The sequence below is a fragment of the Antechinus flavipes genome, chromosome 4 (assembly GCF_016432865.1).
Source record: "Antechinus flavipes isolate AdamAnt ecotype Samford, QLD, Australia chromosome 4, AdamAnt_v2, whole genome shotgun sequence".
Classification (NCBI taxonomy): Eukaryota; Metazoa; Chordata; class Mammalia; order Dasyuromorphia; family Dasyuridae; genus Antechinus; species Antechinus flavipes.
The window spans coordinates 131,341,548-131,368,318 of NC_067401.1; the positions used below are offsets into that span (position 1 = coordinate 131,341,548).

At 37.9% G+C, this 26,771-nt stretch overlaps 1 protein-coding gene across 1 annotated transcript in view; it reads left to right on the plus strand.

Annotated features, from left to right (window-relative positions):
- The window catches only part of RAB5C (RAB5C, member RAS oncogene family), a 45,775-nt gene that overhangs the window by 16,369 nt on the left and 2,635 nt on the right, over positions 1–26,771 (plus strand). Inside the window, exons 2-3 of the mRNA XM_051994457.1 lie at positions 20,256–20,518; positions 26,348–26,499. Of these exons, the coding sequence (XP_051850417.1) occupies positions 20,353–20,518; positions 26,348–26,499 (318 nt within the window). The 5' untranslated portion in view covers positions 20,256–20,352. The remainder of the gene's footprint in view (positions 1–20,255; positions 20,519–26,347; positions 26,500–26,771) is intronic.

The following is a 26,771-nucleotide window of genomic DNA, read 5'->3' on the forward strand; positions in this document are numbered from 1 at the left end:
TGTTGGTTCAACTTCCATATTGTATTCCTTAAATTATATTCCTTTTTTTTTTTTTTTTGAAATTTTATTTTATAATGACTTTTTATTGACAGAACCCATGCCAGGGTAATTTTTTTACAACATTATCCCTTGTACTCGCTTATGTTTCGTTTTTTCCCCTCCCTCCCCTAGATGGCAAGCAGTCCTATATATGTTAAATATGTTGCTGTATATCCTAGATACAATATATGTTTGCAGAACCAAACAGTTCTCTTGTTGCATAGAGGGAATTGGATTCAGAAGGTAAAAATAACCCGGGAAGAAAAACAAAAATGCAAATAGTTTACATTCATTTTCCAGTGTTCTTTCTTTGGGTGTAGCTGCTTCTGTCCATCATTTATTAATTGAAACTTAGTTAGGTCTCTTTGTCAAAGAAATCCACTTCCATCAGAATACATCCTCATACAGTATCGTTGTTGAAATGTATAATGATCTCCTGGTTCTGCTCATTTCACTCAGCCTCAGTTCATGTAAGTCTCTCCAAGCCTCTCTGAATTCATCCTGCTGGTCATTTCTTACAGAACAATAATATTCCATAACATTTATATACCATAATTTATCCAGCCATTCTCCAGTTGATGGGCATCCATTCAATTTCCAGTTTCTAGCCACTACAAACAGGGCTGCCACAAACATTTTGGCACATACAGGTCCCTTTCCCTTCTTTAATATTTCTTTGAGATATAAGCCCAGAAGTAACACTGCTGGATCAAAGGGTATGCATAGTTTGATAACTTTTTGGGCATAATTCCAGATTGCTCTCCAGAATGGTTGGATTCATTCACAACTCCACCAACAATGCATCAGTGTCCCAATTTTCCCACATCCCCTCCAACATTCATCATTATTTCTTAAATTATATTCCAAGGCTCTCTTCTGGACCCCTATGCTCTTACCTTCTTTCTTTTATATTCTCTCACTTGGTTGTGACCTCATCAGCTCCCATGGGTTTAATTCTTTTTTCCATGCAGATGATTCCCAAATCTGTGTAATCAGTCCCATCATGTCTCCTGAGCTCCACTGACACAACTTCATCTGCCTATTGGACATTTTATGTATGTCATCTCGGAAACCTCTCAGGCTTATGTCCAAAACTAAATGTATCTTTTATCCAAAACCTATTTGGTTTCCAAATTACCATGAAGCAGCCAAAGATGCTACCCTTTTTTACAATCTTATGGTATTCTTGACTCCTTTCTTCCCCCTGCATATTTAGTCCATTACCAAATCTTGTTTCTACCTCCCACATTATCTCACTTATCTAAGTGACCTCCAGTCTTTCATCTCCAATTGCTTATTAGAGACGTTGAGTTGAGTGCTGATAGACTGCTGAAACTTAACATCTCCAAAACTGAACTCATTATCTTTCTCCTCAAGCCCTCCCCTTTCCAAACTTCCCTATTTTTTGTCAAAGGTGCCTTGTTCCCAGTTCTCCAGACCTGTGTCATCCTTGACTTCTCATTACTCCCGCCTCCTAATCCCTACCTTCTATCCAGTGTTTTACCCAGACCTGTTTTCACATTTGTAGTGTCTCTTAAATTTGTTCCCTTCTCTTCTGATACTTCTACCACACTTGTGCATGCCCTCATCTACTCACACCTGAACTGTTGCAATAGGAGACTGACCTGCCTGTCAAAGACTTCCCCATTTGAGTTCATCCTCCATTCAGCTGCCAAAGTGATTTTCTTTTTTTTTTTCTGTCTACACATATCCATTAATTTTTTAAAATACATATTTCTTTATGGATCATATTGCGGGAGAAAAATCAGAACTAAAGGGAAAAATCATGAGAGAAAAAAAAGAAAAAGAAAAACAAGTGAATGAAAGTGATTTTTTCTAAAACACGTCCCTCCTGCACTCTCTCACTCCCTTATCCAATAAATTTCAATGACTTCCAATTGCTTCTAGGATCAAATATAAAATCCTCTGATTGGCATTCAGAGCCCTTCATAACCTAGCACTCCCAACCCTTTCTTTCCAGTATTATAACTTACTCTCCCCCCTCCAACCCTTCAACATACTCTGAGATCCAGTGACATTGATCTCCTTACTCTTTGTTAAAGAAGATACTCCATCTTCCAGGTCCTGACATTTCTGCTATCTTTTATTCCTGCAGTGCTTCTTCCTCATTTCTATCTCTTGGCTTCTCTGGTTCCCATCAAGTCCTGGCCAAAATCCCACCTATTTCAGGAAGCTTTTCTAATCCCTCTTATTTCTAGTGCCTTTTCTTTGTTGATTATTTCCTCTTATCTTGTCTCTAGCTTGTTTGTACAAGGATGTCTACAGGTTGCTTCCCCAATTAGATTGTGAGCTCTTTGCAGGGCAGAGATTGCCTTTCTTTGAATCTCCACTTAGCAGTGCCTAGTATATAGGGGCTTAATAAATGCTTATTGACTGAATTCTCACATAGCTACCACTCTAGTGCAGGTCTTTAGTATTTCTTGCCTGATCTAATAAAACTTTCTAATTCATTTCTCTGCCCCGAGTCTTTCCCCTTTCCAGTCCATCCTCCATACAATTGTCAAAGTGATATTCTAGAGTGCATAATTCTAACCATGTTATTCCTCTGCTCAGTCAATTCTAGTGGTTTATTTCCTCTAGGATCAATCGCAAGCTTCTGTTTATCTTTCAAATTCTTGTCTGGTTCCAGCTTAATTTCCAACCATATTATGTAGTCTTTGAGTATGTCTTCCAACCAGACTAGTCTTCTTGCTGTTTCTCAAGCCCTAATACCCTCTTCTGTCTTTGTAATGTATGCCCTCTATGCCTGAAATGTGCTCCTACTTCATCATGTTGTTTCCTTTAAAACCCACTTTCAATAGAAAACTTTTTCTGCTACCCCTTTGTCCCACCCAGCTTCTAGTGTATTCTCAAGAAATTTACCTTGTAATAGTCTTTATTTTTTATGCATGTTTACATGTTTGTCTCTTTCAATCAGATGTAATCTTAAACACAGAAATTGTTTCATTTTTATATTTGCATCCCTAGCACCTAGAACAGTGCTTGGCACATTATAAACAGGAAAGCATAGTTGGGTACCCTATGGCTCAGATGTCACGCCTCATGAGACTGGATGCAGTCCTCTCTTGGTTTACTTCTCCTTCTAGTCTTTGTTGGGAGAAGAGGTGTCATTTTTCAATCCAGGTAATATTTTTGTAACGATTTGAATGATACTGAATGAACAACCCTATCTTTATTCCTGTTGCTGACCTGCCTTGTGGTTTGGCTTTATGTGGACTTGGTATTCAAAAAAGGAGCCAAATCAGGTATTCCCTGGAGTCCCTTTCAGATCTTCCCCTCTTGTGGCGGAGATTTTGCTATTGCTTTGATCTTGAGTGAAGCTCCTGTGGGAATTATTGATAAGAGTGGCCAAGTAGGGTATCTGCAAGCAATATTCATTCACATGCTAGGAGCTTGGGTGCAGAAATTTGCCTTAACCTTGCTTTAGTTTCTACCATTCCTTTCCTGATAGTTGTGCGTTTTCAGTTACATAAGCAGTGACATGAGTTCTTTAAATATCTAGAGCCCCTTCCTCTTGACTTTAGATTTCTCATCCCTATTTGACATTACTGCCCAATTTGTGTCAGAAGACTTATGGGGATGGCTTAGGTTGGGCACTGGATGAGGAAAAGGAAGCCAGAGCCCTCATTTGAGGCTGTTGTCTAATGCCCAGAAAGTTAAAAATGATTACTGCTCTTGGCTAGGCCTTCCCTGAGAGCTGGTCTTTCCATTGGGGCCCAGAAATGAGGAAGTAAGGATTAGAGGAAAGGCTGTTTTGACATTCTTCTGTGTTATCAGAAGGCTGTGGCAGTGTTCTGGAAAGCTTTGGCTCCATATATCAAGAAATTGTTTCTCATTTTACCCTGTTTAGCACCTGTCTTGGTATCATATCAGTTTTTAGGCATAAAGGAAAGGATCAATTGTGTTCTGTCTCTGCTTAATTTTGGCAAATATTCAGGTTCAGTCTTCCTTAGGTGTTTAGTAACTGCTTGTTCTGTTTGTGTGAAATCTCTGCATATCTGCAGACTGGCTTTCCTCTAACTCCTCCATGGGAGAGTAGTTTGAGCTCAGTAGCATTCTGGAACCTAGTCCCCAGGAGTCACTCTCCAACGGAGAATTTTTGAATATCGTAAGACATTATTACAGAACTAGGAATTGGCGAGATTCCTAGATGGTCAAGGATATATACCCGTCTTCCTTGAATAGGGACACCTGTATTTAATCTCTTAATGTGATACCTGTTCTCAATTAGTTTCTCCTATTCCCTTAAGTGAGGCCTTTGCTAAGGTTTTATAGCAGTTGTGATTCTCTTCCTCATAGCAACAATCCCTACCTTGCTGGGGCCACATACCCTTGATCTTGAGTATGTACAGCAGTCTTCCTTTCCGCCCTCCTTCCCCCCACCCCCTCACTCATGTTAATAGGGGATTCTTCTGAACTCTACCAGGTTTTCTTGAAAGTGGTCTATGAACTTGCTTAATTATTTTGATAACTGTACTAAAGGTTACTTCCTTTGTCAATCAATCAACATTATTAAGCACCTATGTATTTTATGCTTTTAAAAATGTGATTCTGAGAAGCAGTCTAGGGATCTTAGACACATCAAAGTTAAGAACCCTCTCTCTAGAAATTATTCCAACCCATCCCCTTTACTGGAGTTTGTGATTGTTAGTTTCTAACAGCCTGATTCCTTTCTGTCGGAGACCATGTGTTCTGTGTTTTCCAGAATCTCACATACATCAAACAGTTCCCTCCTTTTTATTTTCCTTTCCTTCTGATTTTGTCTTGCAAAATATGCCTTTACTGCCTGAAGCACTAAGGATTTAACAACTTCCTTCTTCTTCCCCTGTGACTTTGTTACCAAAACTTGAATTGTTGTTCTAAATATAGCTGCTTTGCAGCAATCCTGACAGAAATTAAGGCACTGAAACCCATAGTTAAACTTTAATTTTAAAAAGTAAATGTGTCCTTAACATGCATAGACATCATATTCTTTTACATATACCCTTAGTGTCTGATTGCCTTGGCTCTCATCATCTGTTTTCGGGAGGAGGGATATGTTAGTGTTTTTTTTTAATTGTCTTTTAAAAACACCTTTAATTTCAGGTGCCTTTTCTTCTTCCCTTTATTTTTCACATTCTGGTAGGAGAAAATACAATTAAAAAAATAACTATTCATTTAATAGGGATTGGTTTATCATTTCTCTGAGTTTTCATTTTTCATTATGTTGGATAAAAAATTATGTATTTGAATTTTTTTGCTCAAGATTATTAAAAACCACAGACCTATCAAACAGTGCACTTGAGTCTCCAGCATGCAACTTCAAACTTAATGGCTAATATTCTTAGTTTTTTTTTTCCCTTTGTGTTTTCACTTACTTTTGGTTGTATTCAGTATGAGAACCACTTTTGGGTGAAGAGCTATAGTTCTTGTAACTTAACATCCTTTGATTCTATTTGGTTTGGAGTGTGGTTGGAGGAATAGGCAGTCCCATTCTACCAGTCTGTTTTTCTATTCACAAGTACAAGTGAGAATCATTTCCCTTCTTTTCTGAAGAATTTTGCTCTTCCAGTTGCATAAATAATCTCTCTAGCTGGCTTGAGTTGCTAAAGTATTCATGACATCCCAGCTCAACTTTCTTCACCCACTATTGGCCTTTGGAGCTGTTATATCCCTTCCAGGTCCTTTTACTTTTGCTCTCCTTAGACTGGTAAAGTGCTTCTACTTGTCTCTCAGATCTTTCAGTAGTGTTTACTTTATACTAAGGAAATCTTTTAACTGGAATTTTATAGTGAACTGATAAGTGCCAAAGAATATTTCTTCTGATTACCTTTTGGTGATGTCACTTGCTTCTTGCGCTAGAGTGGGTTTCCCTAAGTAAACTGTTTTCTCTAAATCAACTGGTTATACAGACTGTGATAGTGTCCCTCTGCCAAAAGAAGTCTTTTAAGCAGACACAAAACTTGAAAGATACCCAGATCAGAATCACTAACCCGTTAAATAGAAAGAGTTAATGAGTACTAAGTAGATGAACTCTTTGGATTAGGGAAAAGAGGATGAAAATTATGATTTGGAGAAATATACAACCTGCTAACATTTGTGTCTAAGGTTAGCTTTGCTTTTGATTCCTTAGAACAGTGTAGGGTCTTAAGTGAGATAATGTTAAATCTGAATCTACCTTGGGAAACATGGGTAAGTAAGAATATTTCCAAAGCTCCAATCTGGGGTGTTTGTTCATTTACTTTGATATTATGTGAGTTTGTTGACTTATGGTTTTGTGGTCAACAAGAATTTTATTTTTGTTCCAAAAGCCCAAGGGCATTAGAAGTTTGCCATCCTCTATCTAGCAGGTTTCTTTCCAGTTAAGTGCTGTTGTTAATTGGGTATGTTGTAGAAGGAATTCTTTTTTTCCCCTTTCCTTTTAAAGATGTTTTTAATTCTTTTTAAAATTTTGAATTCCAAATACTCTCCCTTTCTCTAGCCCCTTTACCCACTGAAAAGATAAGCAATATGATATCCCATTATACATAAGTCATGTAAAATACATTTCCATATTAGCCATGCTGCCTCCCCTCCCCCAAAAAGGTAAGGAAAATAAAATGAAAAGAAAACTCGTTCATAAAATTATCTGAGACAGTTCCAAAAGAGTCCTGATAGAAAGTGCTATTCACATCAAAGAAAGAACTATGGAATCTGAATGCAGATTGAAGCATACTGTTTTCATTTTTTTTCCTTTCTTGTGGTTTTCCTCTTTTCTGATTCTTTTTTTTACAACATGACTAATGTAGAAATATGTTCAATATGATTATACATGTATAACCTATATCAGATTGCTTGCTGTCTTTGGGTGGGGAGGAAAAATTGAAAATCAAAATCTCATAAAAGTAAATGTTGAAAACTTCTGGCGGTAGATACCATGTTTCATGAGTCCTTTGTTATTTTCATGGATTATTGTATTAATTAGAGCAGCTAAGTCTTTCATACTTGATCATCCTTACAATTTGTTATTAGTGTATATAGTGTTCTCCTGGTTGTGCTCATTTACTTTGTATCAGTTCATATCAATCTTCCCAGGTTTTTCTGGCCTCATCCTCTTCAACATTTTTTAAAGCACAGTGATGTCCCATCACAATAATATACCAAAGTTTATTCAGTCATTCCTCAATACAATACTATTTTTGAACCTCTTTTTGTTTTCTTTTGGGCCACACTGCCATTACTGCCCATAGTATTCAAAATTCCCCTAGGCAACCATGTATAGATGGTACATGATAGCGTTTGGGAGCTACTACTCTCCTATTCTCCTTTATTTACTTCACTTACATCCTGTTACTGTTACATTACTGTTTATATGGCTGCAATGCCTTACCCCTGTGCAGAAATTTTCTTCCCCTCTCCCACTTAATAGTAGTTTGTTTTTTCCAATTATATATATATAAAGATGGTTTTCAACATTCACTTTTATAAGATTTTCCCTATCCACATATCATACCAGATTTTTTTGAAATCTACCTGCTTTTCATTTTTTACAGCACAGCAGTATTCCATTACATTCATATACCACAATTTGTTCAACCATTTCCTAATTGATGAGCATCTCCTCAATTTCTAGGTCTTTGCCATCACAAAAAGAGCTGCTACAAATTTTTTTGTACGTGTGGATTCTTTTCCCTTCTTTTTTTTATGATTTCTTTGTGATGCAGACCTAGTATTGCTAGATCAAAGGATATGCAGAATTTTATAGTCCTTTGGGCATAATTCCAAATAGCTCTCCAGAAAGGTTGGATCATTTCACAATTCTACCAGCAATGCATCAGTGTTTCAATTTTACCACATCGCCAACATTTATTCTTTTTCTCTCCTGTCATATTAGTCAATCTGATAGATGTGAGCTAATACTTCAGAGTTGTTTTAATTTGCATTTCTCTAATCATTGGTGATTTAGAGCATTTTTTCATATGACTGTAAATAATTTTAATTGCTTCATCTGAGAACTGCCAGTTCATATCCTTGCATCATTTATTAGTTGGGGAATAACTTATGTTCATATAAATTTGACTCAGTTCTGTATATATTTTAGAAATGAGGCTTTTATCTGAAACACTGGCAATAAAAATTGTTTGCCAGTTTCTGGGCTTTTCAAAGGATTGGCCTCTGCAAGTTCTTCTTAGTAGAAAAGGACAAGTGATATGGCCATTTTTCTGCTCCATGTTTCACTGGTCTTAATTGAACCAAGCAAAGATTATTTTCCTGAGTTAGAGGGTAGAAAGTTTGAGAATGAGGGTAAAGAGGGCAACTGGTTGGTGATTGAAGGATATGACTGACATTTACACAGCACATTGTTCATCTCAGCAGTCCTGTGAATTAGGTGATGTGTTATCAGTTTTATAGATTAGAAAACTGAGGCTTAAAATAGTTATGATTTCCTCATTAGTACAATTAGTACATTCCTCAGTACAATTCAGGTCTCTCCTAATAAAGTCTAGCTAGAAGCCACTCTTTCAAACCATTTTGCTGATGCTTTTTTTTTTTTTTTTCACTTTGGAAAATTTGTGGAAAAAGGAGGGCAGGCAGTGTGGTATAGTAGAAAGTACACTGGGTTTTGTTTGCTTATATGCCAGGGCTGAAGAAGCTGGATTCCAGTTTTAGCTGTACTAGGGAGATCCCTTTACCTCTCTGCCCATCATCTCTCATTGTAAAAGAGGGGTTTTGACTAGGCTGGTTGTAAAGAAAAACTTTCTAATATTTATTTAGGGTTGTTCAAAAATGAGATAGATTGCCTCAGGAATTAGTGCATCTAGGATCAAATATAAGCTCCTCCCATTACCTTTTAAAGCCCTTTATAACCTAGTCTCAGTCTATCCTTCCAGTCTTGCTCTACATTGCTCCCCTTTCTGCTCTTTGCTATTCCTCACACATCATGCTCAGCTGACCTTGGTCATGCCTGGAATACACTCCCTCCTCATCATTGCCTCATAAAACCTCTTCAGGGCAAAGCTCAAGCACTAATTTTGACATAAGCTTTTTTTCCAATATCATACTATTTCCTTAGTATTTATTTGCATTTTCTTTTTATTCAAGTTGCACTGATATATTTGTCTCTTAGAATGTTAAGCTCTTTGGGAGTCAGGGATTATGTCATTCTTTTTATTTATATTTTCTGGGCCTAGCACCTAGGTGAATCAGTATTTGTGTTGGGGAATGGATTTCTGACTTCACTGAAGTTTTCAGGCTGAGGCTGGATGACTTCTGGCTGGGGAATGTTATAGAAAGAATTCTTGGTCAAATTGAGGTAGCAGTAAGTGGTTTGTTCTGTGGCTTTTATGATTATATCACACTAATATCTCTTCCAGCTCTAAATTTTTATGATCCCATGAATTATTTGCACATGCCATATCACCTAAGATAAATTTTGACTCTCTTATCCTTTTGGTTGTCAGAAGGCATTCATTGGGTTTCATTAAGGTCACTTTGCTATCCCATGTCTTGCTTAGAGAAAGATGGATTCATGAGGTTACCAGACTTTTCTACCTTATTTTACCATGTGAGACCTGAATGAAGTCACTTTTTTCATCAGTTGGCTTCTAGGCCAGCAGGTGCTCACCAAGTAGGGAATACCCTTCTTTCCTAACCTGTTGGGTGGGGGCTGGGGGAAGATTTGGAGTTCTGGGGGATTTATTCTATGCATTACATGATTGGAAGGCTTCCAAACTGACCTTCAAGGTAAGCTCTACTTCCCTTGATGATTGCTGTCTGAACATTTGACTCCTCTCCTCACATGATCTCCAGGTGGTGCCAGGAAAAACCACGAGGCAGTAGATTATAAAAAAGTACTGGGTGTGTGTTTGTGCATGCTCTCAAATGTGTAGATTTAGCCGTGGAAGGCAGTACAAGGGTCCAGGGAGAAATTGTAACTAGCTGCTGCTGTACTAGCTGAAGAGATGGAGGTTGCACACAGCAGTGCGGAGAAGGCTGACTTTAGCATCAGAGAAGTTCAATTTGAACTTTAACTCACATACTTATAAAGCATTTATTAAGTGTCTAAACAGACCCTGCTTTCAAAGCACTTACACTCTTTTTGGGAAATGTGCATATGTGAATATATACCAGTATGATAGAGAGGAAGCACTTTGTGTAGCCTTAAATGCTTGAGCTATGTCTTAAAAGATACTGAGGGATTCTTTTAGGCAGACTTGAAGAGGGAAAGCCTGTCAGGCATAGAGGATGGCCCTTGCAAAGTCTGGAATATAGAGGATGGGATATTTGTGTATGAGGAACAGAAAGGTCATTTTGGTTGTGGACCACCATAAAACATAGGAAGAGGACCTTTGTATAATAAGGCTGGAAAGAGAAGTTTTAAAGCCAGAGTTCCTGTTTTGTCTTAGAAGCCACTGGTTATTGTTGAACAAGGGAATGACAAAGTCAGACCTATACTTAAGGAAATCCACTTTGCCCTCTGGTGGGGGAGAGTAGATTGAAGTGGGGAGAGACTTGAGGCAGGGAAAATAATTAAGAGGCCATTGAGATAGTCCTTGCAGGAGGTTGATGAATCCCTGAACTTAAGTGGCAATTGAATATGAAGAAGGATTTGGATGTGTGAAGTGCTGTGGAAATAGAGGCATTTGGTGACTTATTAAACATAAGGGGTGGGTAAGAGTGAAGAATTGAGGATATAACTCGAAGGTTTCAAATCTGGGACACTGCACTTGCAAATGATACTATCAATAGAAGTAGGGAATTTTGTAAGAGCACCTAGTTTGGATGAAAGGTGAATTCAAGTTTTAGATAGAAATCTGAGGTATTTCTGGGATCTTCAGTTTGAAAGAGCTAGTTGGCATTTAGATAGATATGAGTAAATGGACCTAGTGAAGTCATCAGCAAAGAGATGATAATTAAACCCTTGGAAGTTGAGTGTTCTAAGAGTATAGAAAGAAAAGAGAAATGGGCCCAGGACTGAAACAGTGAGGGTTGTGTGATATAGATAATAAAGAAGAAGAGTGATCAGATAAGTAGAAGGGAGCTAGTAAAACAGTCAGGAGACTACCTAGTTAGGAGAAAGTAATCAAAGAAGGATAAGGATCAATAGAAGGCCAACCTTGGGAATTATAAAAGATCATTGGTAACTTTGCAGTTGAATGGATCTGAAGCTAAATTGGTTGGAAAGGGCAGAACATTTGTGGAGGGAGAGGAAGTAGAGGAGGCAACTTGTGTAGACAGCTTTTTCTAAAAGTTTGGCTAAAGGATAGAGAGAAGGAGGGCATGATAGATTCTGGTGACTAAAGAGAGAGAGAGGGAGACTTGGGCAAGTTTAAAAACAGCACAGAAGGAATGGAGCATAGTAATATTTGGTGGGGGGGAAATTGAAGATAATTTGGGTACAGCGCTGGAGATGGGAGGAAACTCATTCCTTAGATTGAGGGCACATATTGGGTTGATCTTGGTAAGGATAAGGGCTACTCATTATCTGAGACTTGGGAATGTTAAAGGTTTTTGAAATAAGAGAAGGGAGAAAAGGGAGGTCATAATGAATGGCCTTTTTTTTTTTTTTCTTTTTTTTTTTTTTTCAGTGTATAATTCTAGATCCTAATCTTTGAAAGGTTTAGAGAATAGAAGTTTGGAATAGCTTCTGGGGGGAGAAAGATAGGAAATCAATTAGGGAAGAACAAAAGTATTGTCTGGCTGCAATGAATTACCAATCTAAAATTGAATAGCATACGGTTGAAGTGTACCTTGTTGGAGACTTTCTTCAGTTTGCATTCATTGGTTGCAAGTAGGAAGAGAAGACAGATGGTAGTATTGGAGCTCAAGGGAGACCCCAAAAGTTGGGGCTAAGTTCCAAAAGAAGTTAGCAAAGAACCAGGGGCAAGAAGTTAAATTTATAGGAAAAAAATAAGAGAAACCAGGTGCTTCATGTCACTGATATGTTAATTTTGTAGCTTAGAAGTGGAGTTGAGGAGTTAGTCTGGTTCTGACCTTATGTGCAGGTACAATACCCATAATTCTCTGGGCAGAGCTGGGCGGGGAGGAATCAGGGGACCTTCTGGAGGTGGTCTTTAGGTCTGAAACATCACTAGGTCAAGTGGTGGATACCCAATTTTTTTCTGCACTTGCATCATTTAAGTGCCTCATTATTATTGCTCATTAGTCTCAGAAACTTGTCACTGACCAACAGGTAATCTGACAGCCAGCAATATTTATAGCTATAGCATCCTGCTCATATAGAGTAAATTGGGGCAGCATAACTGAAGGGAAGAAATATATCATTTCCAACTATATCACTTCCAAGGCTAAATGGTATTAGGGTTATTGCTGCATCCGTCAGGGCTGCACCACATCAGTAGGAGTAATCCAGAATAAGGTTGGGCAAGGGGCTGAAAGTAACAGGACAGAGTAGGGCAAGGGATTCCAGGGTAGGCAATATGAAGTTAAACTGGTTAACCAGAGTCAAAATTGGAGGGAAGAAAGTAAATTCAGAGGTATGGTAGTGGCCTGAGAAAAGTGTCGGAGAGCATCCTAGGAATGAAGAATAGATATAGGAGAATTAAGACACAGAGAATGATTAAGGTTATATATAGTCAGAGATAAGTTAGCTTTTCTGGGCTTCTATTTTGTCATCTGTATAATGAAGAGCATTGGACTAGGTGATCTCTAAAATCTTTTCCATGTTCTCAATTTATGATTCTGTGTTTTCTAATTATCTTTTTGATGACATTATTATTAATTTTTTGATAAAGTAGGAAAGAGAATGAAAAGTCTGATCCCTTAATGAGGGTTTGAAGACCTACTTGTTTTGGTAGGGTTTTTTTTTTTTTTTTTTTTTCTGACAGAGAAGGAGGCTGTTAATTTCTCTAGAATCTGGTTTTATTAGCGAAGTGGTCATCACCTACAGCTTCTTAGTTTCTGAACAAAAAAAAAGATTTCTTGTTAGAGTTGGGGATTTCCTCTTCTATGATCCTGAAAGGTTTCTTATTACCAGATTACTTAGTCTGTCTCATCAGCTTTCTGATTGGACCTGGGTCCAATTTGTAGATGTACATATGTTTTAAAATTTTTAGATGTTGACATGCTGCTGAGTAACTTACCTCAGTATATGCTGAGGTAATTCTTTCTAAAGGTCTGAGCCAAAGCTAAATGAACTGATTAATTTGCTTCCTTTGCTCCCCTCAAAAAGCCCCACAAAACTTAACTCAGTAAATTCAAAACTAGATAAAATGATTTTGTTAGCCACACTACTGCTCCCTTACAACAGCAAGGATAATTCAAAGATTTCCAATTTTCTTCCTTCTGAAATTGGTAGTTTATAGAGAAAAACTCAAGTATATACTCTTTAAACATGTATACATGTATAAACATGTATAAAGTATTCAGTATTTTACTAAATATGAAGGAAAGAGAATGAGGAACAAGAACCATGGCCCTGCCCTCAGGAAATTTATAGTTTAACTGATCAGATGTGGGATTCATATGTACCGTAGGGACAAAAAGACTGGAAATCCTGTTCTTGCATTCTCCTTTATATAGAGAGACCCTGATCTCTTCTAGAATGTTTAAGTAGGATTAAAAAAAAAAGTTTAATGTCCAGAAAGGTAGTAGTTTGGGTTAGTGAATTATTAGTGAATTATTTTTCCTGAAGCCACTTTAAAAAATTGTTAACTTGATTATAAAATAGTCAAGACAGAATAACTCTTACTATTTTTTCTAGCAGCATGTCCCTTAGATCATACCCTCTATCCATAATTTTCAACCTCTGCTTATCTGGGACTTATTCTTTCCTTTCTTTAAGCATTTCATTTAAAAAAACAAACAAACAAACCTTGCTATTCCTTAAAACTATTATTCTGTATTTTTTTTCTTTATTAAAGCTTTTTATTTTTCAAAACATATGCATGGATAATTCTTCAACATTAACCCTTGCAGAATATTGTGTTCCAATTTCCCCATCCCTTCCTCTATCCCCTCCTCCAGATGGTAAGTAGCCCAGTATATGTTAAACATGGGAGAAGTATATGTTAAATCCAGTATGTGCATACATATTTATACAATTATCTTGCTGCACAAGAAAAATCAAATCAAACCAGAAAAAAAAGAGAGAAATAAAATAAAATGCAAGCAAACAACAACAAAAAGAGTGAAAATACTGTGTTGTGAACCACCCTTAGTTCTCAGTCCTCTCTCGTTATCCTATATTTCTCTTCCTTTTCCCAGCCAAAGTCCTAGAAAGACTTCATATACCTGTTGCCTCCAGTCACCACTCATTCTGATCCCCATTCCTGCCAGTCAACAGAAGCTACTCTTTAGTCATCAGTGATTTCTCAATTGCTAAATTTAATTGTCTTTTCTCATTTTTCTTCTTTCTTGACTCTGCAGCATTTCACACTGACTACCCTCTCTTTGTAAATATTCACTCTTCCTTTCCTTTTTCAAAATTCTCCTCTTACCTGTTCTTCTCAGTCCCCTGTTTCATTTTCAAGGCTCTTACCTGCTCTGTTCTCTCTATCAATCTAAATAATTGTCATTTTTAGGCAAATGGCTGGCTGCTATATCTACATATCTAGCCCCCTCTTCTCTTTTAAATCTGTTTGAAAGTCACTTACTTGTCTGCTAGATAGATCTCTCCTGGTATTCCAGTTGGGATCTCCCAATTCAACATGTCCAAGACCACTTTTCCCCTAAAACTGCAGAGCTGCCAAATTGCCATTTCCAAAGGGCAGGTCATTCTTCACTCAGGAAGCTTCAGTGGTTCTTCATTGCTATTAGAATAAAATACAAATTTGTCTGGCATTTAAATCTCTTTATAATTTGGTTCCAGCCTATCTTTCTAGGCCCCTCTCACTGTGTTCTATGCTTCTGCCAAAATGGCCTACTTGCTATTCCTCATACACATTACTTCCCTTGTCTCTGTATCTTTGCACAGGTTCTTTCCCATACCTGGAATGCTATCCTTTCTCCAATCTCTAGCTCTCTTCAAGCTTTGGTTCAAGTGCCACTTCCTTGAAGAAGTCTTTCCTAATTCCTGCAGCCATTAGTCAGCCTCCTCCCCCTTCCCTGCATCTATTTTGTATGTATCTTGCAATTATTCATCTATAAATGTGTTGTAACTTTCTATCCTCTTTTTCCCTTCTCCATTACAATATAAAGCTTTTAAAGGGCCTGAATCATTTGACAATACTTTTTTTTTTTGTATTTATGCCCCTACCTCTGGCACTTAGGTGTTTAATACATGTTTATTGCTTGATCCAGAGGCCAGGATGGGCAGTTTCCTAGTTTAAAAACATGTAGAAGAAAGACTTAAGGAAGAATATTTTTTGATATTTAAAAATGTACAGAGAGTTAACATTTCTCCAGGGCATTAGGCCTTTCTTTTGTGATTGGTTTTATGTTATGAAAGCTTGTAGTCTCTCTCCAATGAACAGTGATATAGGGGCTACAGTTACCTAATCTCATTGAGGGAATATATATATATCCTTTCTAGGATTGGGAGGTGATAAAAACTTTTTTAATACTCTTAAACTTTTTAGGTGATCTTGGATGAATTGTTAATTATTCCTAACCACTTTCAAAATGTGATTTAAACTTTGACTCTAAAACAGAGTCATAAGTGGTCCATATCTATTTGCCATAATCTAGGTTACAAAACAATTAATATTCTTTGACTAGAGTGCTAGAGAAATGTTAGAATGCCCAGAATTTTCTTTTATGTTGAGTGATTTTTATCTGTAATGCATAAACATTCAATTCAATAAGCACTTTATTAATATATATTGAGTAGTTTATTGGGGCTTAATAATATTCCATATCTAGAGTACTGTTCTGAGTGAGGAAGAAATCCAAGGGTTAACTGAGAGCTTCCTTGCCTATCCTATAGCATTTTGATAGGAAGATAGGACACTGAAATCTTAAACTTTTTTCTTCAAACTGGTTTAAAGAGTCTTTGGGACAAAATCTCTACTTTGGACATGTATAATTGAGACCTTAAATAACAATCTGACAGGATTTTTGGAGATAAGCTTCATATCCCTTTCATAACAGTCCCTTTGTTGGAGAACAAAAATGATTTCAGACTTCCTATATGCATGTGTTGCTCCCTAAAACATTGGTTTGTGTTGAATCTTACTATTTTAGTGTAGTTCTTGCAGTGTCAGATTTTTGCTTCCTACATGTCCACTCCACTCACTACCTATGTCTTCCCTTGTGCAGTTCTGTGCCCTGGTGCTGCCTGTGGAAAACAGGAATGCAGATTATCTATATAAAAGGAGATTTGATAGCAATTTTGACTGCCAGTCAAGTTCTGAATTGAATATATATGCATTTTTTTAATTGAATGTATGTGTAAAACTTTTGATCCTTTATGAAATTAAGAGAATAAGGGAAATTGTGCTCTGAGTACTTGGAAATGGGAAATGCACTTTTCTACTTGGTTCCCCAGAGGCTGACAGCTTTTTTTTTTCTCTGAATGAGCAGCAGACATTTAAAAAATTTTTTGCAACTTTTTATTTACAAGATACATGCATGGGTAATTTTTCAGCATTGACAATTGCAAAACCTTTTGTTCCGATTTTTTCCCTCCTTCCCCCCTCCCCCTCCTCCAGATGGCAGGTTGACCAATACATGTCAAATATGTTCATAACTTTTATAAATAAATATAAAGATAATTTTCAACATTCACGTTTATAAAGACTTTGTGTTCCAATTTTTTCTCCCTGCTTCTGTTCCCTTCCCCCCTCCCCAACACAGAAAGCAATCTAATATAGGTTAAATATGTGCAATCCTTTTAAGCATATTTCCATATTTGTTATTTTGTAAAAGGAAAATCAGATCTAAAGGGGAAAAAAAAAACACAAGAAAGAAAAAACAGACAAAGAAGGTGAAAATACTATGCTTTAATCCACATTCAGTCTCCATAGTTCTCTCTCTGGAAACACATGGTATTTTCCATCCCAAATCTTTTGGAATTGCCTTGAATTACTGCATTGTTGAAAAGAGCCAAGTCCATCACAGTTGATTATCACATAATCTTTTGTTACTGTGTACAATATTCTCCTGCTTTTGCCCACTTCACTCAGCATCAGTTTGTGCAAGTCTTTCTAGGCTTTTGTGAAATCATTTATTATGGAACAGTAATATTCCATTCATTCATATACCATAACTAATTCAGTCATTCCCCAACTGATGGGCCTCTACTCAATTTCCAACTTCTTTGCTACTACAAAAAGAGTAAGCAGCAGACATTTTAACTAGTATTATAACCCTTATTTCTATTGAAGATGAAATGCTTATATCCATGAGGATTGTTTTCTATTGACTGAGGTATACTGCTTTCATATCGTACCTAAAATAATGGAATATCAAGACGCTTTTTGCTAGATAGTCTTTTTTTTTTTTTTTTTGAGGCAATTGGGGTTAAGTGACTTGCCCAGGGTCACACAGCTAGGAAGTGTTAAGTGTCTGAAGCCAGATTTGACCTCAGGTCCTCTTGACTTCAGGGCTGGTGCTCTATCCACTGCACCACCCAGCTGCTCCTAGATAGTCTTTTTTTTTTTTTTTAATTTTATTTTATTTAATAATAACTTTGTATTGACAGAATCCATGCCAGGGTAATTTTTTACAACATTATCCCTTGCACTCGCTTATGTTTTGTTTTTTCCCCTCCCTCCCTCCACCCACCCCCCCAAGATGGCAAGCAGTCCTATATATGTTAAATATGTTACAGTATATCCTAGATATAATACATATTTGCAGAACCAAACAGTTCTCCTGTTGCACAGGGAGAATTGGATTCAGAAGGTAAAAATAACTCGGGAAGAAAATCAAAAATGCAAATAGTTCACATTCATTTCCCAGTGTTCCTTCTTTGGGTGTAGCTCTTTCTGTCCATCATTTATCCATTGAAACTCAGTTAGGTCTCTTTGTCATAGAAATCCACTTCCATCAGAATATATCCTCATACAATATCGTTGTCGAAGTGTATAATGATCTCCTGGTTCTGCTCATTTCACTCAGCATCAGTTCATGTAAGTCTCTCCAAGCCTCTCTGTATTCATCCTGTTGGTCATTTCTTACAGAACAATAATATTCCATAACATTCATATACCACAATTTACCCAGCCATTCTCCAATTGATGGGCATCCATTCATTTTCCAGTTTCTAGCCACTACAAACAGGGCTGCTACAAACATTTTGGCACATACAAGTCCCTTTCCTTTTTTTAGTATCTCTTTGGGGTATAAGCCCAATAGAAACACTGCTGGATCAAAGGGTATGCACAGTTTGATAACTTTTGGGGCATAATTCCAGATTGCTCTCCAGAATGGTTGGATTCGTTCACGACTCCACCAACAATGCATCAGTGTCCCCGTTTTCCCGCATCCCCTCCAACATTCATCATTATTTTTTCCTGTCATCTTAGCCAATCTGACAGGTGTGTAGTGATATCTCAGAGTTGTCTTAATTTGCATTTCTCTGATCAATAGTGATTTGGAACACTCTTTCATGTGAGTGGTAATAGTTTCAATTTCATCATCTGAAAATTGTCTGTTCATATCCTTTGACCATTTATCCTAGATAGTCTTAATATGATAGTTCCCATCTCTCATTCCTAACTTGTAGGACCCAATTCTTCAGATGCTGATATTTTCTGTGAGTATATGGCAGGTGATGAAGTGGACAAAATTGTAGGCCTGGAGTATGGAAAATTGGAGTGCAAATTTGGGCTTACATGCTTGCTACCTGTGTGACCCCCGGGAAGTCAGTTAACCTCAATCTGCCTCAGTTCCTTGTTTATAAAATGGTGACACACTGGAAAAGGAAATGGCTAATCACTCAATGTCTTTGAAAGGAAAATCCATGGACAAAGTCCACAGGATCACAGAGTTGTAAGTAACTTGAACAACAACAAATGGAAAATAGTGGACTGACATTTTATATAGTGAACTGAACCAGTGCACATACCAGACACTAGGAAAGAAAAGACAAATTATGCATTTCCTGCCCTCAAATAGCCTAAGTAGGAGTAAGAATATATAAACAGATAAAATATAAAATATATATAGAATTAAAACTTCTGGAGGAGAGGGGTATTAACACAGCTGGTTGAATCAGGAAAGATCTTTTGTAGGAGGTTGCACTTGAGCTGAGCCCTGGAAGAAACCAGGAATTACAGGACGCTGAAATGAGGAAAGAGAACATTATAAGCATGGGGAATGAAGTTGGTATAAAATTGGGATGTATAAATATTTTGCCCTGGAAACTGCAGGCAGATCAGATGTTAAGAGAAGTAATGTGCAATAACTCAGGAAAACTATGGTAGAGCCAGATGAAGGGCTGTAAATGTTCAACTAAAGAGGTTTATGTTTTGTCCTAAAAGTTCTAGGGAACTCCTGGAGCTTCTTAAGTTGGGGAATAATATGGTCAGTCTCATGCTTTAGGAATATTGATTTGGCAGCAGCAGCAGGGACCATAAATTAGACTAAGAATGTAGGTCTTATTTAAGTCCAAGAGAGAAGTGATATGAGTGGTTGGCAGTGTGTGAAGAGAAGAGGACGGATCCAGGATCTTTTATAGAGATAGATTTACATGCAGGAAGGACAGGAATACTTTTCTCTTTGGCCTCTTATTCACATTCAAATGTCCCTTTAAGACAAGTCCTATCCTAAATTCCCTTATCTTTCCACTCGATTCCTAGTGACTTTTCCCCTAGAAGTGTGTGTGTGTGTGGGGGGGGGGGGAGTATGCGCATGTGTTTGTGCATTTGTCCATTTTATGTATTACTTACCTTTCTTAGTGCTGTTTCTCTTTATTAGAATATAAAGTCCTTGAGGGCAGGTACAATTTTGTTTTCTTTTGTATCTCTAGTGGGAAGCATCATGATTTTGCATGTAGTAGGTACTTAAACATTGGCATGAATTAGGATTCAGAAGCAGTATCCTTTGGAGAGCCCTAAGGTTGGGAGTCAGGAAAGCTGGGATTTCTGGTTTTTCCTGCCTTGAAACTCAGTTCCTCAATTTTTTTCCATCTGATAATGCCTGAGGCTCTCTCTGTTTCTGAGATGCTGTGAAGACATGTGGAGTATAAATCTCAGAAATCTTCTGACTTCAGAGGGGATTATGGGGGGCTTCAGAACAAACATACAGGGAAGAGAAGACTATAGAGGAAGGGCTTTAGTGAATATAGTCTTTTCCTTTGAACTAATTCCATTCTCCCTATCTCTTCTCTGCAGCTGGAGGCCTCCTCTCCCCACTAAGTGCCTCTGCACTCAGTATTGGCCTCCCACCCCATCCCCCACGCTCATTGGTGCCACTGCTGTGGGACGGGCCATGGCGGGTCGGGGAGGCGCAGCACGACCCAATGGACCAGCTGCTGGCAACAAAATCTGCCAATTTAAACTGGTCTTACTGGGGGAGTCAGCAGTGGGCAAGTCCAGCCTTGTTCTCCGCTTCGTCAAGGGACAGTTTCATGAATACCAGGAGAGCACAATTGGAGGTAAGCTCGGCCAAAGGGAACCTGACTGGGGAACGGGAATGGTAGAACAGAACTTCAAGATGTCCAGTAGCCAAGTAAGAAGAACAGTTTTGTAGGGAAGAAACTGTGGCTTACTTTCCCAGGCTGCTCTTAATGCTTGGCTCCCTTCCTCTATATCAGTAACTTCTTTATACCCTATTCATCTTTCCATCATGTCATGAATTCTTCACAAATGCAAGTTTAGGGAGTCATCCCTGCGATTTGGGGTGAGGGAAACAGACACAGAAGAAACTATAGGAAACAGTGCAACATACATATAGTAGAAGACAGAACCTTGGTATGAATTAAAACAGTAAGTCCTAAGAGACAGTATTTTAAAGAATTGGCCAAAACTAACTAGGATGTACACAGAGTGAAGAATGTTTTCATTCATCTCTGCAACAAGCAATACATGCTTAGCATGTGCAATGTACTGGGCTGGAGAAGATTTAAAGAATAAGATAGAATCCTTATTCTCAAGGAATTCATATTCTTCCTTGTATTATAGTCATGTAGATTTACATTCCCTCCTAGCTTTTAGGCATCATAAAACATTTGGATCAGGTCAAGAAGAGAAGAGAAGCCTTTCGGTTTGGTGAGAGACTTAAGGGAACACTCAGTGGAAGAGAGTGGATGTTTTTTTTATGGGCCCTGAAGAAAGCATGTTTTCATCAGGTGCAAGGAGGCAATTATTCCTTGCATGGGGAATGAATTAAATACAAGACCAGAAGCAGGAAAGCACAGAGAGGGATGTTTTCAGGGATTGAAAGTTTCATTTGGAATACAGACGGGGAATAGCATCAAATGTTGAAAGGAAGTTCGTCCACCTTGTAGAAGGTCTCAAATGGTAGGGTGGATTTTGGCTTTCATTTGATACACAGTAGAGGACCATGAAAAGCTTTTGACCAGAGAAGTGACATCATCAAATCTGTACATTGTGGAGGTTAATTAGATGTTGGTAAGATGGATTACTGTGAGAAAACACCCGAGGCAGGGACACCAATTAAAAATAGTTTTGGAGTAGTCATGGGATTTAAAACTAAAAGGCATCTCAGGACATCTGGTATAACCTCTTCCTTTTATAGATGAGGAAATTGAGGCCTAGTGTGGTAAAATGACTTCTTCAAGGTCTCACAGGTATCCAAGGGAGGATCTGAACTCAGATTTTCTGACTTTACAGTCAGTTCTGTTCCCTTGTAGCTGCTTGCCAGGGAAAATATATGAGAGCCTGAGTAAGCTAAGTTTATGGCAGTAAAAAATGTAGAGGCTGGTAATGAGGTGGAATCAGTAGATATGGGAGTAGCCAAAGCTCACTCTGCAGTTAGGAGCCTAGCTGATTGAGAATAATGATGCCATTAACAAAAATAGGGAAGTCAGGTAAGGGGGGAAAGGGCAGGGGTTAGGAGATAATTTCATTTTAAAATATGCTTAAATTTTTGTACAAGTAGAAGATATAGGTAGAGATATCAAATGTTTGAAAATTTGGATCTAGAGTAGAAATAAGTCAGTGCTAGAGGCAGATTTGGGAATCTTCTACTTAGGGGTGATAGCTGTGAAACCATGAATGTGGAGTAGAACAAGGGAGAAAAGATATAAAGACAGAGCCTTGGAATATACTAATCTAGTATTTAAAAAAAAAGTGGGGGGCAGCTAGTTAGTGTAGTTAGATCAACAGCTCTGAAGTTAGGAAGACCTGAGCTCAAATCCAGCCTCAGACATTTAACACTTCCTACCTGCATGACCCTGGGCAAGTCACTTAATCCCAATTGCCTCAGCAAAAAAAAAAAAAAAAGTGAGGTGGGGTAGACAAGACTTTTTTCTTTCTCCATGAGTAAGGGAGATCTAAACATAGTTTAAAGAAGATAGAAGAAAAATAAGACAACTGGTAGAAGCAAAGTGCCAGCCAGAAGAAGTGGAAGGGGTGGTAGGGAGAGGACAGGGAGAATTGGTAGGAATTTTCTGGCCCAGGAACAGAACACTCTTAGAAAAAGTGTGCAGAAATCCTGGTTCTTCTCTAGGCTACTCTCTAGAAAAACATTTCTAGACCATTGACCCGAGACCAACAAACTACGTCTTCTCCTTGTCCCAACCACAGGCATTCATTTCCCAAAATTTGCCTGGTGCATTAGAAGAGGGCTGGGTTTCCTGAAGCTGACCTTTACCCCATCTTTTAAGCTTTGTGAGCTTAAGTCCATGTGAGCAGTTTTCTCCACCCCAGCTGACAGTCAGCATTTAGGATGTGAGGCTCTCCTATCCCCTTCTAAGGAATTATTTATTAGTGTGATTTCTCAGTGACCTGTGCCCCAGGAGTGGCATTCATGACAGAGTTTAAGACTGTCTGGATTTTGAGTTACTATCTTTTCCCATCTTGGTTAGTAAGAGACTTTTAGACAGCTGGAGACACAAACCAGTCCTATCAGCAGTTTTCCTGCTGCTTCCTCAGCACTTGGTTCAAGAGGAAGAGATGGGGAAATGAGGTGGCAACCTACGTCCTTTGGGGAAGAGAGTAGGGGTGGGGTAGGAGAAGGAAAAGGAAGAAGACAACCAGCCTTTTGAACAAAGCTGCTTTGGCCAGGAATCCTTTGGCTCAAAAGGGATTGTGTGTATTTTAAGTTTTGGTATCTCCCTCAGAGTACATGCTCACCCTAGTGGTGAGAATCCAGATGACTATATTTTCCTCATGTTCAAGTAAGGAAGTACCTAACTGTATACTGGAGTTGCAAAGTCTATGTCTAACGGTCTTGCTATTTGGTTATTGATTTTTCTGTTGTTGCATTAGGAAAAGGATGCTTTTAGCTAGTTCATCCAGCAATGCAATGGGTCATACCTTTGGCTTTCTGGGTAATAGAACTTGAGCATCTCATTGCAAATGCTATGAAGAATTGAAGGCTGAGGGAGAGAGCCCTTGGACCAACAAAATGTATAGTGACAACTAATTAAGAATCTCACCTCCATTTGTCTTTATCCAAGGCATAGTTCTGATCATTTCTCTCTTCATTCAGAAATTCTCAGTGGTTTTCTATTGCTTCCAGAATAAAATACAAAATTAGTCTGGCTTTTAAAGCCCTCTTCAGTCTATCTCCAACCTAAGTTTACATTACTCCCTATGCTTCAGCAGAGCTGGACAAGTAATGGTTCCTCAAACTCTACAGATATCTCTGTACATATTTGTACATATAGAGTACTTTTACTCATTTCTGACTCTCAGAAACTTTTCTTTGAGAATCAGCCCAGATTCTACCTCACTTTGTATCAATGTGCTTTGTATCCTTCCTCACAAAACCAGTTTCTTGAAGGCAAATACTATTTCTTTCTTTGTATTGCATCCCTTGCACCTACTATAGTTCCTTCTACTAAAGAGATGACACTTTATGTTTCTTTTATTTGAATTGATGGCCCATAACTGACCTGAATGGCAGGATGCTAGACTGAAATAATAAATTCCCCTAGGGAGATCAGCTAGGAAGTATTAAGAGGAATAGATTCATAGAATATGAAGTAAAAATCAGATCTGAGAATGAATCTTTTTTTGCATGATATGGGACAAGTGATCATCCACCTTATGCTTGAGAATCATTAATTGATCATGAAATCTTTGGCCAGGAGGAGCCTACTACCTCCTAAGGCTCCTTATGGGGAATTCTAATTGCTAGGAAATTCTTTACATCAAGTTTAAATTTGCCTCTTTGCAACTTCTATCCCTTTTTTCTAGTTCTGTCCTCTGTAGTGAGGCAGAACAAATCTAATTCCATTTCCAAGTAATTTCCAATAATTGAAGGGAGCTCAGACCTCTGTCTTCTCTTCTTTAGATCATAGCTCTTTCAGCTAATTATTTGTTGACAGGAACTGAAGACTCCTTTCCTGAGTATCCTCCTTTGGGCATTCTTCAGTTTATGTGTCTTCCCAGAATTGGGAATATTTATTCCTGGTGTGGTTTGATTTGATCAGGGCAGAGGACATTAAGACTGTCACCTCCTCATTCCTGGATACTTTGCTTCTTAGTACAGCCTTTTTATTTTAGCTTACATTATTGAGCTTAGAGATAACCTAAACCCTCTGTTCTTTTTCAGATCAACTAACCATACAAGTCTCTCTTGTATTTGAAGTTACTTTTTTTGAACTCAAGTAGAAGATTTTACATTTTATTCTTGTTGAATTCCATCTTTTTTAATTGGGCCAGTATTTTAGCCTGCCAAGATCTTTCTGGATGCAATGTATTAGCTATCCTACATAGCTTTGTTAATGAAGACTTCATGATCAATTAATGACAAGTTTTTAGATTCTGCCATTCAACCAATTCCAAATCTACCTTATTGTATTATCTATCTTGTAACTCACGTCTTTCCATTTTCTCCACAAGAACATGTTAAAATATATGCTAAATCCAGTATATGTATACATATTTATACAATTATTTTGCTGCACAAGAAAAATCTGATCAAGAAGGAAAAAAAACTGAGAAAAAACCAAAATGCAAGCAAACAACAACAGAAAGAGTGAGAATGCTGTGACCTGGTTTTTTTTTTTTTTTTTTTTTTTTAAAGCCAGGCTGACTTTGTAATCACTGATCCCTTTTCTAAAGGCTCACTAACCATCTTTCTTAATGATAGGTCCTAGAATTTTTCCAGGAATCAAAAATCATTCTTCCTAGCTCATAGTTTCCAGGCTCCATTCTCTCTTTGATTGAAAATATGAAGGGGAAAAAAAAAAAAAGAAAATAAGGACATATTTTCTTTGTTTCTGAAACCTCTCCCATTCTACACATTCTTTCTTTTAAAAAATAAATGTTCATTTTTCTTCGTTCTTCCCTTCTCCTCTCATTTATCATACCTTTTGACAAGACAAAACAATCAAAACAAAATTTCTTAGTACTGAAACAGATATAATTTGTACCTATTCCCTGTCTTTCCTGCCTCTAGCCATGAAGCAGAGAGGCAATTTTTTTTTTTTCTGTCCTCTGGGACAGTCATTGGGTTTTCTGTTACTCGGTATCCAACTTCTTTTGGTAATCTTTTTGTTTACATCATCATTGTGATGATTTTGGTCTCTTGGGTCTGCTTATTTTGTTTTCTATAAGTTCATATGTATCTTTCCACATTTCTCTGAATTCCTGATTCACCACTTTTTTTAGCCATCCAGTGATATATTATATTATATTGATATTTTTTTCAACCACTCTTCCTTGACAGGTATAATTTCTAATTCATTACTATCCCAAAAAGGACTGCTGTGAATATCTGATATAGATTAAACTTCCTTTGTATCTTTGCTTCTTTGGACTATTGTTCTCCAAATTTCACTGACAGCGTTTAAGCAGTTATCTCTTCCGGTGCTTTAAGTACCCAAAATATAGTTGAGCAGTCCTAGGTACCCTGAACTCATCAAGGGTGACAGGAGAGCTCTTATTATTTCTTAATTATTTTGGATATCAATTCCATATTAGCCACATTTGTGAGATCCTTCATACTACCCTCTTCCATACTCATGTGAACGTGTGCACGTGCACGCACACACACACACACCCCTAATATGTTATGAACCATTCATGTCATGTCCTGGTTGGTTGGTTGGTCTGCTTTCCCATTACAACCTACCCATTTTCTTCTCCTGATTCCTTCACATTTATTCCAGTCAAAAGCTTCTCGTTATCAGCCCTTTACTTCCCTTGCAGCAAACTCCTCAGTTCCAGAATTCCAGTTGGAAAATTCATTTCCTACTGGAAAATTAGTAAAGGATATTAGGCTTCTCTGTAGTGTCCAATGTGAGTAGGTCTTATTTTCCCTATAACTCATAAGATGGCTTCTCTTTCAGCGGCCTTCCTCACACAGACTGTCTGCTTGGACGACACAACAGTCAAGTTTGAGATCTGGGACACAGCAGGACAAGAGCGGTATCACAGCCTGGCTCCCATGTATTATCGGGGTGCTCAAGCAGCCATTGTGGTCTACGACATCACAAATACAGTAAGAACATAATTTATTTTTCCCTCATCCTTATAGAACTTGATTTCTAAAGCTACATGGGCCTTCTACCTTTGATATTTACTAACTGTAACTTGAAACAAACAAGTCATTTTACCTCTGATCCTGTTCCCTCATCTATAGAATGAAGAACTTAGACTATTTGATTTAGAGTACCCTAAACCAATTTAATTCCCTCCACTCCACCCCGAGGCAATTGGAGTTAAGTGAATTGCCAAGGGTCACACAGCTAGGAAGTGTTAAGTGTCTGAGGT